Source organism: Amyelois transitella, chromosome 18 (assembly GCF_032362555.1).
Source record: "Amyelois transitella isolate CPQ chromosome 18, ilAmyTran1.1, whole genome shotgun sequence".
Lineage (NCBI taxonomy): Eukaryota > Metazoa > Arthropoda > Insecta > Lepidoptera > Pyralidae > Amyelois > Amyelois transitella.
Window position 1 is genome coordinate 1011873 of NC_083521.1, and position 17722 is coordinate 1029594.

Genomic DNA, 17722 nt, shown 5'->3' on the forward strand with positions numbered 1-17722 from the left:
CTGAAGCACCATGCTCGAGATTGACAAAGTAAGATACTCGTAAAACACAGTAAAATCTGCACATTTAGTCTACTCAATTAGCCAAGACAAGACCTGATTTTATTTGTACAGTTTACAGAGTAAAAGAGGTCACATCGCATTCGGCTTATTTAATCAACAACAATCAACTTTTGTACTCCTGGATCGACGCTCCCTTTCAAAACAAAAAAATTGTAGTATTCAGTTATTTATAACTGAATTAGCGACCCGCCCCGGCTTCGCACGGGCGCAATGCTGATTGCCGTAAATAAAAGACAAAACAATTTTATCGTGGGATATCCATGAGAGATAGACATACCATTGCGGAGTTTTCTGTACACCTTTTCAATGTGTACATATAATTAGTACATTATTATGATAAATCTCGTAGGGTTCAGCCTGTGTTTGCAATGTACTCGTAAGCGGAAAAAAAATATGATAATTAACAACATCACATTAGAAACCTCAAAAATAAACAATATTTCTCCATTGTTAAATATATGTTATAATACATATAAAACTTCCTCTTGAATCACTCTACCTATTGAAAAAAACCGCATCAAAATCCGGTGCATAGTTTTAAAGATTTAAGCATACAAAGGGATGGGAAAAGCGACTTTGTTTTATTTAGTGATGATTACGACAAAGATATTAAAACTCACACGAGTCCTGCACGCACATATCCTTGTTGCCGGTGTAGTTCTTGCCCTTAGTCTCCAGGTTAGCCCTCACGTCGCACCGCTTGTTCGGCTTCATTATCAAGCTGAAATTGAACTATTAATTAAAAAATGGATGTACATAGGTAGAGTAAAAAGTCAAGACTCGAAAACCACGACTAGCTGGTTGAATGAATGAATGAATTGAATTTAGATTCAGAGATTGCAAGCGTAAAAAGAAGAATGAATTTATCCGTTGTGTGTCGCTGGCAGAGTAAAAGGTGTCGCATCGTGTCAGCAGGAAGCGACTTGTGGTAAGTCCTTAATAACAAAATGGCGGCCAGCGAGTTAAAAGTCTTGTGCTATAATGTCTGGTCCGGCTAGTAAAAATGAGGCAAATTTCTGTAAATTGTCTGCACAGAGGAATACTTACATACATATGGTCACGTCTATATCCCTTGCGGGGTAGATAGAACGAACAGTCTTGAAAAGACTGAATGGCCACGTTCAGCTATTTGGCTTAATGATAGAATTGAGATTCAAATAGCGACAGGTAGCTAGCCCATCGCCTAAAAAAGAATCACAAGTTTGTAAGCCTATCCTTTCATCGCTATTTACGACACCCATGGGAAACAGTTGCAGAGGTCCTATTCTTTTTTGTATTGGTGTCGGGAACCACACGGCACGAATACGAACACTTACTTATATGAAGGTTAATATCGTTTAAGCCAAATAACTGAAATAGCTGAACGTGGCCATTCTGTGTTATCAAGACTGTTGGCTCAGTCTACCCCGCTAGGGATATCGACATGGCCGTATGTACGTATGTATGTATGTAATATCGTTTACCTGAAGATCTGTTTCCCTGTCCACAGCTTGCGCGGCTTCAGTATAGCCGGCTGGGGCATGTCTATGGTCATGTTGGAGTCGGGCCCGGCCAGGAGGCAGGCGGCGAGCTGCTGGGCGTCGCCGGCGGTGAGGAAGGTGTCTCGCTGGGTCAGCAGGTAGCCGCCGGTGATGAAGTCCTGGGTGGCGGCGATGAGGAGCTCCCCGTTGCGAGGAGTCACCAGGTTCGATTTGTTCTGTTTAAGAATTGGTTTTTAAGTTTGATACATATATGCGTATTAGCACGTCTATATCCCTTGTAGGGTAGACAGAGCCAACAGTCTTGGAATGAATGATAGGCCACGTTCAACTGTTTGGCTTTAAGATAGGATTGAGGATACATACATACATATTATCACGTCTATATCCCTTGCGGTGTAGACGGAGCCAACAGTCTTGACAAGACTGATAGGCCACATTTAGCGTAGGCTTTAAGATGGAATTGAGATTCAAATAGTGACTAAGTTGCTAGCCCATCGCCTAAAAGAAGAATCTCAAATTTATAAGCTTTATAAGCCCTTATTTGCCTTTTACGACATCCATGGGAAAGAAATGGAGTGGTCTTATTCTTTTTTGTACTGGTGCCGGGAACCACATGGCAATGTTTTGGTACTTTATTTTATTTTAATATAATAATTTTATTTTATATTTTGTGTAGGTATAAACATATTTATTTTGTTTGACATAAAGTTCTCTGTCATATCCATCATGTCCATTGGTTGACTGGTAGATAATGCTTCTAGCATTAAGTCCGCCAATTGTATTTTGTGCAATGATGTTAAAATAAAAAAATAAATAAATATAAATATACCTATACGGGACAAATTACACTGATTGAGTTAACCTCGAAGTAAGTTCGAAACTTATGTTACGAGATACTAACTCAACGATACTATATTTTATAACAAATACTTATATAGATAAAAATCCAAGAGCCAGGCCAATCATCACGCCTTCACCGGGATTCAAATCCGAAAAAATTAATAAAGGAATATGAGTACAGGCCTACCACTTTTATAAGTTACATCGGCATTGTTCGACGGCGCAGAATAGTACAACCGACCGCCGAATCTGGCCGAATGAAAACATTAGTGAAATAACGAACTTATTGCTACTACATAAGATTTTAAATCCCAAAACAGAGTCGTGTATCTCGCTCATTACCGACTACCGCGACGGCGTGGCGCTCCTGCGAACTGCAGACATGGCGCGTACGCAATTAGCCAATAGCGAACGGTTTTGATCCCCGCGTTCAAATGGCGCACTATGATTGGCGCAGATATTTTCGCGCCATGACAAAAATTGATTTCTGCGCAAGTACATCGGTGTAACTTATTAAAGTGGTGGTGTAACTTATTACAGTGTATAACACATTAATTTTTCCCTCACCCCCATGAGTATGAGCGCCTCCGCCCTCGCCTCCTCGGTCTGCGGCAGGTGCATGTTCATCTCGTCGCCGTCGAAGTCCGCGTTGTACGGCGTACAAACGCACTCGTTGAACCTACAACATGTTGCTTATTTATTGAAAGTTCTCTTTTTCATACCAGTCTCTTCAAGGCTGTTGGCTCTGTCTACCCCGCAAGAGATATAGACGTGACTATATGAATGAATGAATGAATGAAGAATAGAATAATATTATTTTCAAAATTGGATACAAGGTATCACTTACTGCCGACAAATAACTTAAATCAAATTATATCTACTACCGCTGCCAAAGCGCACACAAGAAGCGGCGGAACAAACTACATTGCAGCATTTTCCTCCTGCGTGCGGAAGCTAATCAAATTCGAGGGGCATCCCCTTCCATTCCCCGGTTCATTCTGTCTCGCCATACGGTTAATATTCAATACACAATGCACATTCTGAGGAACTACAGCAGCAGTATAATACTTAAATCTAAGCTTAGCTGAAAAGGAGGAGAAATTATCCATATTGAACTTCAAGTTTACCTTATAAACCACTAGCCTGACATGACAAAGCGAGGGAAATAAAAATAATCCGACTAGATCTAAAACTTAGTGATCCTATAAGAAAGTGTACAGACGCTGACCTGAAAGTCCTCTGAGGCTGCACCTTGGCCCTGTGACACATGATAGACAGCTTGTGCAGTGAAGGCTGTCGGTTAAACAGCACCACGTCGCCGTCCACCAGATGGCGCTCCACAATGTCGCCACACTAAAACAAATGTTATGCTGCTATACATTTTTCTGTCCCATTAGGATGATACATACATACATATGATTACGTCTTTATCCCTTACAGGGTAGACAGAGCCAACAGTCTTGAAAAGACTGATAGGCAACGTTCAGCTGTTTGGCTTAATGATAGAATTGAGATTCAAATAGTGACAGGTTGCTAGCCCATCGCCTAAAAGAAGAATCCCAAGTTTATAAGCCTATCCCTTAGTCGCCTTTTACGACATCCACGGGAACGAGATGGAGTGGTCCTATTCTTTTTTTTTATTGGTGCCGGAAACCACACGGCATTAGGATGATCCTGCTATATAAGCATGCATAGAGATGTTACAAAGTCAAACTTACATGTTATGAGGCTGTTTAAAATTGTATAGCATACTGGCCGCTAAGAAAAAAGTTAAGAAAAAAGAAAAAAAGGTGATTGTCAATTGTTAATTTTCACAACAATGATTTAAGACGAATTGAAGTTAGGATTATTTTTATGTTTATAGTTTTTTATCATAGTTTTCTTTATTTTTACCAACACACAGTATTTTATTTTACATCCCGGCTAATTATCTAGACAGAGTCATATTAAAAAACTAAATGTAAACCCGGATTTACATTACGAAATTAGTTACGTGACATTTGTTTTACAAAAAATATGCGCATAGCACAAAACTACTCCAGTTTCACAAAAGTAATGCATGCATTGTGAAACTGAACGCTTACCCACATACACATATACATACATACATATAGTCACTTCTATATCCCTTGTGGGGGAGACAGAGCCAACAGTCTTAACGTCAAAGTTTACACGTGAAATTACTGGTCAAATTAGTTTTATCAAACTAATTTAAAGCCACTAATTTCGTAATGTGAATCCGGCATTAAGCTAACCGCTTTGATAGCGATCAGTGTCAGGCAAAATCAACAACCCTCCATGTCCGATAAGAACAGTTGGATTTGTACTAAGCTTTATTTGATCAAACCCGTCGAGCAAGTAAATGCGAATTTATACACACATACATAAAATCACGCCTCTTTCCCGGAGGGGTAGGCAGAGACTACATCTTTCCACTTGCCACGATCTCTGCATACTTCCTTCGCTTCATCCACATTCATAACTGTCTTCATGCAAGCTCGGCGGTAAAATTGGTTTGATCAAATTAAGGACGTCCTGGTAAAGGGTCAGATCAAGAGTACCCAAAACCGCCGAGCTTGAAAATTTATATGGAATATTAATGTCATCGCCTTACCACTGACTCGTTTGACTGAGTAAATCTCGCACTTTTTTTAACAGAGTATATATAACACTAGCTTTGCCCGCGACTTCGTCCGCATGGAATAGTTATTTTGGGCATCATTGAAGTCCTCAATGATGAATAATTTTTCACGTTTATTTCACATTTTCCATTATGTGTTTGCTTCTTATAGATGCAGCGTGATGTCATATAGCCTAAAGCTTTCCTCGATAAATGGTCTATTTAACGCAAAAATAATTTTTCAATTCGAACCAGTAGTTCCTGAGATTAGCGCGTTCAAACAAACAAACTCTTCAGCTTTATAATATACTAGCTGTTGCCCGCGACTTTGTACGCGTGGAAGAGTCTCAAATCCCACAGGAATTTTAGTCTTTGTGGCATTCATGAAATGTACCCGACGTCATTCTCCAGGCTGTTCTTAGTCCACGCAAATAATAAAGAGAAATATTTCTTTTTTTGTATTATAGATTATAGATATCCGAAGTCCGCTTCCTAAGCCCAAACGGAGAAGAATCAATTCAACAAACTCACCGCAGCATTGTGACCTCCTTTCACAATTCACACCTACCTTAAGTTCCTGAGCTATCTTCTCCCTGTTCCCGTACTTCAAATACTTCTTGTGCTGCAGCCCCTTCTGCTGAACGTAGTTGGCCCCGGGATGGACGTCCGGCCCGTTGCAGACCAGCTTGCGGAGCCACTCCAGGTTGGCCGGGAACACCCGTTCGGGGTACGTCAGAATCTTGGCCACGTGGACTGGTACTCCCACCTAGAAAAAAAAATAAGCTGACAATATAAAGATTTATTTTCAAAATTGGAAACAAGGTGCATACATACATACATATAATCACGTCTATATCCCTTGCGGGGTAGACAGAGCCAACAGTCCTGAGCGGACTGATAGGCCACGTTCAGCTATTTGGCTTTAAGATAGAATTGAGATTCGAATAGTGACAAGTTGCTAGCCTATCGCCTAAAAAAAGAATCTCAAATTTGTAAGCCTATCCCTTAGTCGCCTTTTACGACATCCATGGGAAAGAGATGGAGTGGTCCTATTATTTTTTTGTATTGGTGCCGGGAACCATACGGCACAAACAAGGTATCTGTTATTATTGACGTACTCCCACCTAGAAAAAAAATTGCTGACAAATAAAAATTTATTTTCAAAATTGGAAACAAGGTATCTGTTATTGACGTCGCATAAATTAATAAGTCAAACTATATCTACTACCAAATAGAAGAAGTATCGGAATAAACTTCACTGCATTACTATAAAGTAGGTGACAAATTGACATTGATAAGAGATTTTAAGGTTAACTTCTTGACTGACGATCTAAGTAAAGATAGCGACTGTTATCAAATACTTCTTCTAGACCTATAATCATATTTATTGCAGCATATAATCTATGATTATTTGCTTTGCGACGTAGCAGTTTTCAAAATAGGGATCTTTTGAGAAGAACCAGGAGATTGGAAGTAATTCGCCATTATACATTTTCTTTAGTCATTGTCATTATTCCGTGTGGTTTCCGGCACTTTAGAATTGGACCACTGCATATGATTTTCACGGATGTCGTAAAAGGCGACTAAGGGAATGGCAAATAAACTTGGGATTCTTCTTGTAGACAATGGGCTAGCAACCTGTCGCTATTTGAATTTCAATTCCATCATTCAGCTGAACATGGCCTGTCAGAAATATATACGTAATTATATGTATGTATGTATGTAATTTAGAGTAAAGATTTACCGTCAAATCATTATACTTTCCGCGGGAACAGAACAGTTTAACTCATTAAGCAAACGCAAAAAAAAAACAAAAGCTTGTATTAACACTGACAATCTACTTTATAAATATAATAAAATAAATATAAATATTATATGGGACAAATTACACAGATTGAGTTAGCCTCGAACTAAATTCGACACTTGTGTTACGAGATACTAACCCAACGACACAATATTTTATAATAAATACATATATAGATAAACATCTAACACCCACAGACCAATCAGAGAAAGTGCTTTCCTCATCATGCCCTGGCCGGGATTCGAACCCAGGACCCTCCGGTGTCAAAGCCAAGCGCACTACCGCTGCGCCGCAGAGGCCGTCAAAATATGTGGCCTCTGTGTATGACGGCCTCTGTGGCGCAGCGGTAAGTACGCTTGTCTGTGACACCGGAGGTGTCGAATCCCGGTCAGGGCATGATGAGAAAAGAACTTTATCTGATTGGCTTGGGTCTAGAATGTTTATCTACATAAGTATTTAATATAAGATACAGTACCGTCGAGTTAGTATCTCATAACACAAGTCTCGCACTTACTTCGAGGCTAACTCGATCAGTGTTATTCGTCCCGTATATATATATTTATTTATTTCATGTGTGAGGAGGAGTCCGTGACCAACCTCCTGTATCTGCAAGTTAGGGTCCGGGGAGATGACGGTGCGGCTGGAGAAGTCCACGCGCTAACTCGATCGGTGTTATTCGTCCCGTATATACATATATATTTATTTATTTCATGTGTGAGGAGGAGTCCGTGACCAACCTCCTGTATCTGCAAGTTAGGGTCCGGGGAGATGACGGTGCGGCTGGAGAAGTCCACGCGCTAACTCGATCGGTGTTATTCGTCCCGTATATACATATATATATATTTATTTCATGTGTGAGGAGTAATCCGTGACCAACCTCCTGTATCTGCAGGTTGGGGTCCGGGGAGATGACGGTGCGGCTGGAGAAGTCCACGCGCTAACTCGATCGGTGTTATTCGTCCCGTATATGTATATATATATTTATTTATTTCATGTGTGAGGAGGAGTCCGTGACCAACCTCCTGTATCTGCAGGTTGGGGTCCGGGGAGATGACGGTGCGGCTGGAGAAGTCCACGCGCTTCCCGGACAAGTTGCCGCGGAACCGGCCCTGCTTGCCCTTCAGCCGCTGCACCAGACCTCGCCCCGGCTTCTTGGGCTGCGAAACGTTGGGATGATCAGTATACATATATATTTAAAAAATACATACATACATATGGTCACGTCTATATACCTTGCGGGGCAGACAGAGCCAACAATTTTGAAAGACTGAATGGCCACGTTCAGCTATTTGGCTTAATGATAGAATTGAGATTCAAATAGTGATAGGTTGCTAGCCCATCGCCTAAAAAATAATCCCCAGTTTGCAAGCCTATCCCTTAGTCGCCATATACAACACCCGTGGGGTAGAGATGGAGTAGTCCTATTCTTTTTTCTATTGGTGCCGGGAACCACACGGCAATTTATTATAACATTATACATACATGTACTTGCATAAAGCCAATTCTTCAATGCATACCATGCGTGTACGTACAGGCTATAAAAAAACATTTACATATGTTTTTAAGCATTATTATTTGAATTTTCAATGGTGCTATCATTGTCACTCACCTGCATAGAGAGCGGGATGCCAGACATCTCGCTGTTGATGTAGAGAGCGACGTGAAGTTGCAGATAGTCCCAGTCCTCTTGCACCACGAGCTCGCTCTTACCCCCACTCGCAATATGGCGGTCGATCACGTCATTAATCAGAAGGATTTCAGACTGTTTCATTGTTAAGTCATCTTCATTCCTGAAAAAAGTATATTACACAATAAATTTCATTCACATATTAATTTTTTATGGGGTTAACAGAGAATTATCTTCATATATACTTAAGATTTTCTCATGAAACTGTAACTAATGTTCAAAATTCAAAATTTTATTCATTATTATAGGATACTTCGTATCGCTTAATAATTATCAAAACGTATGGTTTAACAACATTGGTTGACGTCAAATAAATTACTTAAAACTAAGTTTACTGCCGCTACCAAGGCGTCAGTGCAGAAGAAGCGAATGTAACAATTTCAGATAGGAAGAAAGACATAGGCAGGTTAAAGAATCTCGAAATTACAATTTACTCACGTGCCAGCCTTTATCTCAGAGACAACACTAGGTCTGATGCAAAGCGGCGGCACCGGCAATCGAGTGAGGATCAAGTCTTCCGGCCGGCACTGAGTTACGTTCATGCCCAGGAGTGGAATGTCTTCCTCGGGGATGCGCCGGAAGAGGTTTAACACCTAAATTGGAGATATTACCTTATTATTTTAAATTATCATGTTATTTAACTTTAAAGGTAGAAATGGTTAGAAGAATTTTTCAGTATTAAATTAATTCAAGCAATCATTTTACTTACTACAACTAAATTACATTTAAACTGTTTGTCATTTTCTAGAGTTTGACTAGCAGCGAATTTTTTTAAGAGTTAAGTTAACCTATAGTAACTCTATAAAAAGAGTCCTACAAAAAAAAATACATCTTACTGTCAACGGATTCAGATCCACAATTAGTCCACTGTTGATCATGGCCGCTACTTCTTTATTAGATTCCTTAGCCTCATAGAAATCCTTCAGCACACGCACTACAATAGGGTCAGTTGGCTTCTTATTCCTATATTTGTCATGTATAATCTTCAGGATCCCTGCTGGACTCTTTTTCACCATGCCATTGAGGGCATCACAAGAGGGACATTTAGTGAAGGTCTTTGCTTTCTTATGTACCGCGGCTCGGAGGTTCTTCTTGTGTAAGTAAGACAATTCAGGATGTAGAAACTTGCGTCGAAATGAGCGCTTCAATGGTTCCGGTAGCATTACTTTGGCACATTCCTGAAAAATACAAAATAATTTGGAAGATTTGGGGTGGAAGTTGAAATACCACACAAAAAATGAAGATGAATCTTCAAACAACATCTGTTTGCCAGGTCATAATGAGAGGCGTCAGTCCAAATCAAACCTAACTTTCACACTCCAATTTTGATAGCACACAGGACTGACCAGGCAATTTATTTTCACCTCAGATAATTTAAAAAAAAAACTTAGAATTCAAAAGGAAAAAGTTTTTTTTTATCATATAAATGTAATATGGTTGATAATTGAAATTGTTTAAAAGAAAGTTAAAAATAATTAATAATCTGCCTATAATTTGTCAATACTACTGGAAGACTGATAGAGGAATAACGTCCCAATATTTAGCAAGGACTGAGAAATATATTCTAAAGATAATTAGGTACACATTTTATATTTCAAATAGTATTGTCATGTTTTATATTTAGTAAAATACATACCTTGCAAATAGTTTGCAGTATAGTTATAATGGAACGAAAGTAGCCAACATGGAACACAGGCAGTGCTAGCTCGATGAAGCCGTAGTGGCCAACACACTCTGCCAGCCCCAGGCCACATGTCTCGCAATTGGCATCCTTCTGGTTAGTGCCCTGAAATTTAAGATGATATATATGACAAAAGTTTTTTGGGACATCCTGAATCCACCAGACTCCATAATAAAATTACACTTGCAGTCTGACTGATATGGTTTCAAAGCTTAACCACAGGGGCAATTTTGTATGAATGTAGTTAATTACCCAAGATCAAACATAGTCTAACCCTGCCTTCTGAAAATTGTCACTCTACTTCAAACGAATTTTTTGGTCTAAAATTCATAGGCAGAAAATTCTGCTACAACTTAGGTTACAAACTATGTAGGGGTCCAAGACTTAGGTACACATATAATATTGCCAATCAGGCTAACCATTCGGCGGTCAAGTACACCATGCGTGGCTGGTATCCTCTGACCATCCTGAGCGTACAGGTTCTTCGTGATGACCTGCATGTGGGCTGCTCTCTGTATATCAGACGCACTGTCCACGTTGAACGTGACATGGGAGCTATGGACAAAATAATAAACCCATTAATTAACGCCATGAATAAGTTTTTGATGGATTTAGTTAAAATCTACACAACAATATAACTCATATGACGATGTAAACATAACCTAAATTTAACATACATTTTTCTCCCGACATACGTCTCACGATATTGTTCCTTTGGCATTTTTGACTATTCTATTGAAAACTGTATTTTGAAAAAAAAGTTTAATTATTTAATAGTTCGCAAAGCTTCTGTTTTTTCGGCTTTTCAAATCATACAAAAATCAACACACATCAACACATATGAGCTTGACGTTTTGCTGTCATTTAACTTTGACATTGACATCAAAAATATAGTAATTTCTTGCTAAATGTTGCGTTCATTTTCTGATTAAGATAAGGCAGAATTTGCTGAAACGGAATGCGGTTTATTTTATTATTGGCTTCCTTAAACGAAGTTTACTACCAATTGACAACCTTTATCACTAAAGGGTATGAAAAATAGATGTTAGGCGATTCTCAGACCTGCTCAAAATGCTCACAAAATTTCATGAGAATCGGTCAATCCGTTTCGGAGGAGTACGTAACAAACATTGAAACACGGTATATAAGACTAGCTGTTCCCGCGACTTCGTTACGGACTAGTTGTTTTGGGCATCATTGAAGCTCTCAAGGATGAATAATTTTTCCCGTTCTTTTTTCACATTTTCCATTATTTCTTCGCTCCTATATGTATGCAGCGTGATGTATATATAGCCTTATTGTATAGCCTTCCTCTATAAATGGTCTATTCTATACACAAAAATATTTTTTTTTAATACGGACCAGTAGTTCCTGAGATTAGCGCGTTCAAACAAACAAACTCTTCAGCTTTATAATATTAGTATAGAAGTATAGATGACGCCTCTAAATTTTTTCGAAGTAGTAGATAGGGTAAGGCAAAAATTAGGCAGGTAGCTACATTTGTCCACTTGCCACAATCAAATCTAATTATTCTATAACCCTAGTGGTTATAATCGGTATTTCAAGGCATATTTGTCAAAAAAAAATAACGAATATAACAAGGCATTCTCTGCCAGTCGAATTTTTAGGCAAAGAAAAAAAAATTGTATGAAAATAATAGAAACAGAAGTTGTATGTCTATTACATTAAACAGGCAGTAATTTAAATATATAACCATTTTAGAAAGTTACGATGAATTTATGCGAATAAATTCGCAAACGGCCAATGAGTATTTCTCAAAATAAATGTACGTAACGAAAAAGTAGTTACGAAATATTGTTACGAAATAGTCCTAAGATGCAACTAAATAGTAAACGTAAGGCTTATTACACAATGGCAAACAAAATACAATTTAATTCATTTATTTATATATATTATATGTTTACGTATATATTTTTCAAAGTTATTTATGTACCCGTTTATTTATTGTATACATATACATACATATTTTATAAGTGTGTGTGTACATATAAGTAATATATGTATAATAGTATAAAATAAAGTCCCTTCCCGCTCTGTCTGTCTGTCCCTATGTATGCTTATATCTTTAAAACCACGCAACGGATTTTGATGCGGTTTTTTGTAATAGATACAGGGTTTCACCGGGAAGGTTTATAAGTACCCTGCGAAGCCGGAGAGGGCCGCTAGTATATCTATATATGTGTATGTAATATGTTTATGTATGTATATATAAAATTTTATACATATATTACTTAGATACTCGTATTATTATGTTATAGGGACCATTTATTTTATGGAGTTAAAAATAAAACAAGAGAGTATTCATTAACGTATTGTAATCAAATTACCAAGCTTTTTAAATTTTTAGTAGTACAATAGGTTTAAAAAAAAATTTTGGAATCGAAACAGTGTTTGTAATTTAAACATTTAAATTCGTAACTTTAATTTGAGTCAGTATCCTTTAGAGCTTTGTAAATTTCTTCCTTATCTTTATAATAATTAAAAACATTCTGTTTCATAATCGAAGTTCCTGATCTAAGTTTTTCAGACTTTGGTTTATTATTTCGTTTTGGTGCATTAATATAATTATTTAATGATAGGGGTTTCAGTGACTTATAAACCACTTTATTTTTCGTATCTTTATTTTCCAGTCTTTCGTCTTTGATAATAGTCAGTCCAGGTATTTTGCGTTTTATTTTGTGAGTATCTATAATTGGTATGACACTTTCATTGCTACCATTCTCATTTTCAGTGTTATTTTCTTTCGCATTATCCTTTTCTATTATCATATCATCAATATTAATATTATCATCAAAATAGTTTAAATTATATTCTGGTTCATTAAATATCGTTGCATCAAGCTTATATTCATCGTTCGTAACTAAAACTTCGTCACTTACTAAATTATCAAAGAAAATAATTGGCAGAGAATTCAAATCAGTTGATGATCTTTCTTCTCTGCGACTTTTTAAATCTTTACTAGATTGTTCTGTGTCATCTATTTGTCTTAATACATTCATTGTATCAATTGGATATTTTTCTTCTTTTATAAGTTGTTGGTGTTTTACTGTCTTTTTTCCAATGCCTTTTCCTTTATATTTTCTTGTTTCTTTGCCTTCTTGTGTAGAATATATTTCGTTTTCCGTAGTCAATCCTTCTGCCTTGTCGACTTTATTTTCGGGGTTATAGAAAGCACGATTTGCAGACATAAATCTTGATGAAGATAACGTTGTTACTTTTTCGTTTTCTGTAGGTTCTCGTTTCTTGCCTGTTTTCTTTTCCCATGAGTCCTGAAAAAATGTTCATTAAAGTTTGTTTTTAAATAAACGCTATAAGACATTTGTAATTTAAGGGATTTATTGTAGTATTTTACCTGTGTTTCCTTGTCTTTAAACCTAAATTGCGTTATCTCTTCAATATCAGAGACCAGATCAATTTTTACTTCTTGTTCAAAATTCTTCATAAAGTCTGTAACTTTATCATTGTCTTCATTTTCAAATTCCACATCTGAGTCCTGAAAAAAGTGTTCATTAAAGTTTGTTTTTAAGAAAAATGCTATGAGAAATTTGTAAATTTTGAATTTAAAGAGACTTATTTTAGTATTTTACCTGAGTTTCTCTATCTTTAAACCTTAAATGCGTTAGCTCTTCTATATCTGAAACTAGATCAACTTTCTCTACTTTTTTAAAATTCTTTATAAAGTCTGTAATTTTATCATCGCCTTCACTCTCAAATTCTACATCTCTCGGATCTAAATCATCATAATATCTTACACTGACGTCACTTTCCGTTGTAGTAGAACTATTTATTCTTTTGAATCTTTTTGCTGGTGTGTTCTGTATTTTTAAGGCGTTTCGTTTATTACGACATGGTACAGCTTTTGGCCCTGTTAGGTAGTTGGTGGGTAGAAGTTCGTGTTCTTTTGTGTGGTAACAGTCGCAACAGATGTTATTTTTTTTGCAATCAAAGCAGCTCAACAGTTTATATTTAATTTTCGTATTATCGTCGATTACGATTTGATGAATCTTCATTGTACCTTTTATGGGAATAACATTTTTAGGTATCATTTTCATCATATTTTGTATGTTATTTTCATTTATATAAAACATTTTTACTCTGCTGTTAATTAATAAATATTCATATGCTTCTTTTGCGTTGATTATGTCATTGCCATGTGAAATATGATTATCAAGTTGTCGTTTTAAAGCTCCACCAACCCCATCAGCTGGACCTTTGCCGTGTGAGGCTTCAAAGAAATTCCAAGTAGCATATTCATATTTATATTCTTTTATATTTTTTTGAAACAAGTAGAAATTATGTTTTTGGCGGTACTGCGTTGCTGGGCTATCAGAAAATATATGAATATTTTTTATGTTAAAGCCTTTGCATAGTTTCATTATTGGATCCAAATGAGCCCAGATTGCTCCAGGACCATGCTCATTACTTGGTGATACGGAGCATATCGATCGGGGATTCGCATTTTTCCTGTAAAGAACGCAAGTGTGCAATGTGACTTGATTCCGGGATCCTCCAAAGTGGACAGCCTGAATTTCTTCAGATTGCTTGCATGAAAAGTTTTCTGAAAAATCGCAAATCAATGCTGCTTCCTCTTCATCAAGGTTTTCAATACACTTTTTCCACGCCAAGTACTGATGCGAAACATTGAAGTAATGAGTTTTAAATTTTTGTATATCATCTTGAAATTCTTTAATTAATGTAGTCACTGTTCCTTTCACTATCTGTTTTAAATACTTCTTTGTCTGTTTTTCTTCTGATTTCTTTTTGCCAATTTTAGTATAGGTATACGTGCTCATTTTCCATTGGAGCCATTGCACGGGACTATCTTCACTTATCGTCAAATCAATAGCTAATTTCTTATCTTTGCATTCAGAACACTCGGAGTACATGCACTTGAAAGAATTGCTGCAACTTACATTTTTCATAAGTTCATCAATGTCAGATGTTTGAAGTAAACCTAGCTTCTTCAAAGATATTGCCTTAAACAATAAATTGCAATGCTTTATGCAAGCACAAGTATTCCTATCTTGAAGTCTTGGTTTCACAACAAAGAATGGTCGGAACCGATAAAAAGTTTGCAAAGATGCTTTACCACCTTCTGTCCTGTATTTTCTATAGAGCTTGTATATTGGTTCAATTAAATATCTCTTTTGTACTTTTTCTTTATTTCTCGTTATGCACTCTTTTTTCCCTGCGCTAGGTCTACTTACATCTTCTCTTGCAAAGAAATTTTGGATTTCTTTTTTATATTTCTTTCTCATTTGGTTACTTCCTTTTGTCGTCGTTCTGATTCTTCCTTTCAGGCCAAGAACATTAGAAATAGCTGTTTTTAATTTTTTTTTATTTGCAATTTCGTTTGTAGCTACCTTTTTTAGTATTGTCCTCTCTTTGGGATCTGCTTTATTAAACTCTGTCTTTAAAGAATCTGTAATTGTGTTTAGTAAAAGTAACTTCTTTTTCACCCTTTCTTTTTCTACCAGAGACACATTTGGTAAAACTTCTTTTATGAAACTATTTGATTTCGTTAATGGTGTGTCGTCACATTGTGGTGTTTTAGCAGTTGGTTCAATGGAAATAACGTCATTATTAGTCACAGTTTGTTGATGTAGTAGTTTTTTCAGATTGACCATTCGCTTTCTCATCCGATTACAGGCTTGCTTTAAATTCTTATTACGTCTTTTTAACTGATTATTTTCTTCAATTAGGTTTTTTAGTGTTTCCTTTAAGATTTTTGTATTAGAATAAGTGTTTTTTCTAACTTCTAATGTATTTTTGTCATGTGTGGTAAGGTTAGCCTTCTTTTTTCTTTCAGCTCTTTTAGCATTGGCTTGTCTCCACTTTTCTCGTAACACTTCTTTTTCTTTTTCTGTAAGCATTTCCTTTTTCTTTTTGTTATTTTCTTTTATTTTTTCCAAATGCTTAACTCGAATTTTCTCATATTTTGCTGGCTTTTCCTTTTTTAGTTTTTCTCTGTAAGCTTTTTGCCTTTCGGCATTAGTTTTAGGTGGCATTCCTAAAATAAAATAAAGATATAAATGTTATGCTCACAAAGAAATCAAATCCCTACTTTTCTACTAATATTATACATGCGAATGTGTGTAGTATGTGTGATCATAAGTATGTTCTATTTCCACGACAAAAGGGTTGAAAAATTTTAGATAAAAAAATACACGATTTAGACAAAAACATACATGTCGCGGGCAGAGCCGCAGGGAACAGCTAGTGAGTTCATAAAATTCATAATTTTATGTAAACACACCATAACGTGTTGAAAATGGCTGCTCTACAGAATTAAGTGTCCTCAGCAGAAGTAGTATATCTTGAACTAGCCGCCCGCCTCGATTTACACTCGTGGTACATAAACATATTATACACTAAAACCTTCCTTTTAAACCGCCTCAAGGGCCTCCGACATGGTTTATATAACGACCACTGTCAAAGACAGCAACAGGGATCGCCGGTTTAACGTGCCCTCCGAAGCACGCATCATCTTTCTTATCAGACAATCAAATTTTGCAATGTCGTAATGCGACTGAAAACAACTTTTACAAAGTATGCTTTCCGTGGGATTCGAACCCACAACCTCCTCTTGTAAGGCGCACACCTTAACCACTCGTCTACGGAGGCAGTCAAGTCTTTTGCTGATGATGCACTATCATTACTAAGATCTATTTTTTATGAATTCGGCAGTGAATATTATCAGGTTGGAACTGTATGAACACAGCTTTATACTGTACTTTTTCGTAACGTTACGAAATTCATAAAAATCGTTACGAAATTGTAATAGAAATTTTACAAAACGAGGTTATAAAAAGGAAATTGTTTGTTATAAGCTGAAACTGCCAATATATAGGCTTTCCAAATGATATTACCACACGATTTATAAAAGATGAGTAAATCAAGACTTACCGTTATGTGAAAAAAGGCTGTTTTAATTCCTGTCACGAAATAGTATTCCCACTCAACAAAACACGTGTACATCTGATTTTCACAATAAATGTAATGGCGGAGACGTCAAACCAACAACCAATCAGAAAGCAGCTAGGGTTGCCCGTTTGAAAATTAAATTAATGCGTTCAGAAATTACTTGGAAGTAAAATAAAACGCAACTAAAGAGTAGTTACTAAAAAGTAAAATGACGCGACTCATTTATATTTTTTGCATTTAATTATGAATTTATTAAGCAACCCCATAGAAAATCACTTATTTTCAGTAACTACATTTCATGAAGAACCACAATACACAAAAATGCACAATATTCATGTTACAGTTCGCATTTTATGAAGTGTAAAAGTATGAGGTAGGTAGGGTGGCAATTCGATTTTTGTATGAATGGTAAAAAAACGTTATTTAAAAACTAAACGAAAAAAATAGTAATAATACGATTAAGCTGTTTATTTCACATTATTCTAAAGTTTAATAGTTATCCTACATTTTGGTGTATAAATTATTTCTATGATTAAATAAAAACGAATGTATTTTTCAAAATTTATCAAGGCACACTTTTTTTTTCCAGAATGTACATTTATTT

The 17722-nt window shown here is 36.5% G+C and overlaps 1 protein-coding gene across 3 annotated transcripts in view; it reads right to left on the reverse strand.

The window, feature by feature from the left end:
• Positions 1-17679, reverse strand: part of LOC106142614 (DNA-directed RNA polymerase III subunit RPC1) — a 32248-nt gene extending 14569 nt beyond the window's left edge. The window contains exons 1-12 of one of the 3 annotated variants that reach the window (XM_013338770.2): positions 10851-11029; positions 10593-10728; positions 10129-10278; positions 9329-9670; positions 8931-9085; positions 8415-8595; positions 7825-7962; positions 5570-5767; positions 3610-3734; positions 2949-3060; positions 1524-1756; positions 681-781 (exon numbers count right to left, since the gene is read on the reverse strand). In XM_013338770.2, the coding sequence (XP_013194224.2) occupies positions 681-781; positions 1524-1756; positions 2949-3060; positions 3610-3734; positions 5570-5767; positions 7825-7962; positions 8415-8595; positions 8931-9085; positions 9329-9670; positions 10129-10278; positions 10593-10728; positions 10851-10894 (1915 nt within the window). In that variant the 5' untranslated portion in view covers positions 10895-11029. Of the gene's footprint in view, positions 1-680; positions 782-1523; positions 1757-2948; positions 3061-3609; positions 3735-5569; positions 5768-7402; positions 7455-7824; positions 7963-8414; positions 8596-8930; positions 9086-9328; positions 9671-10128; positions 10279-10592; positions 10729-10850; positions 13464-13546; positions 13688-13781; positions 16205-17100 lie in introns of those variants that run through there. The other 2 variants (XM_060949168.1, XM_060949167.1) reach the window with 2 other exon arrangements.
• Between the last annotated feature and the right edge of the window lie 43 nt (positions 17680-17722).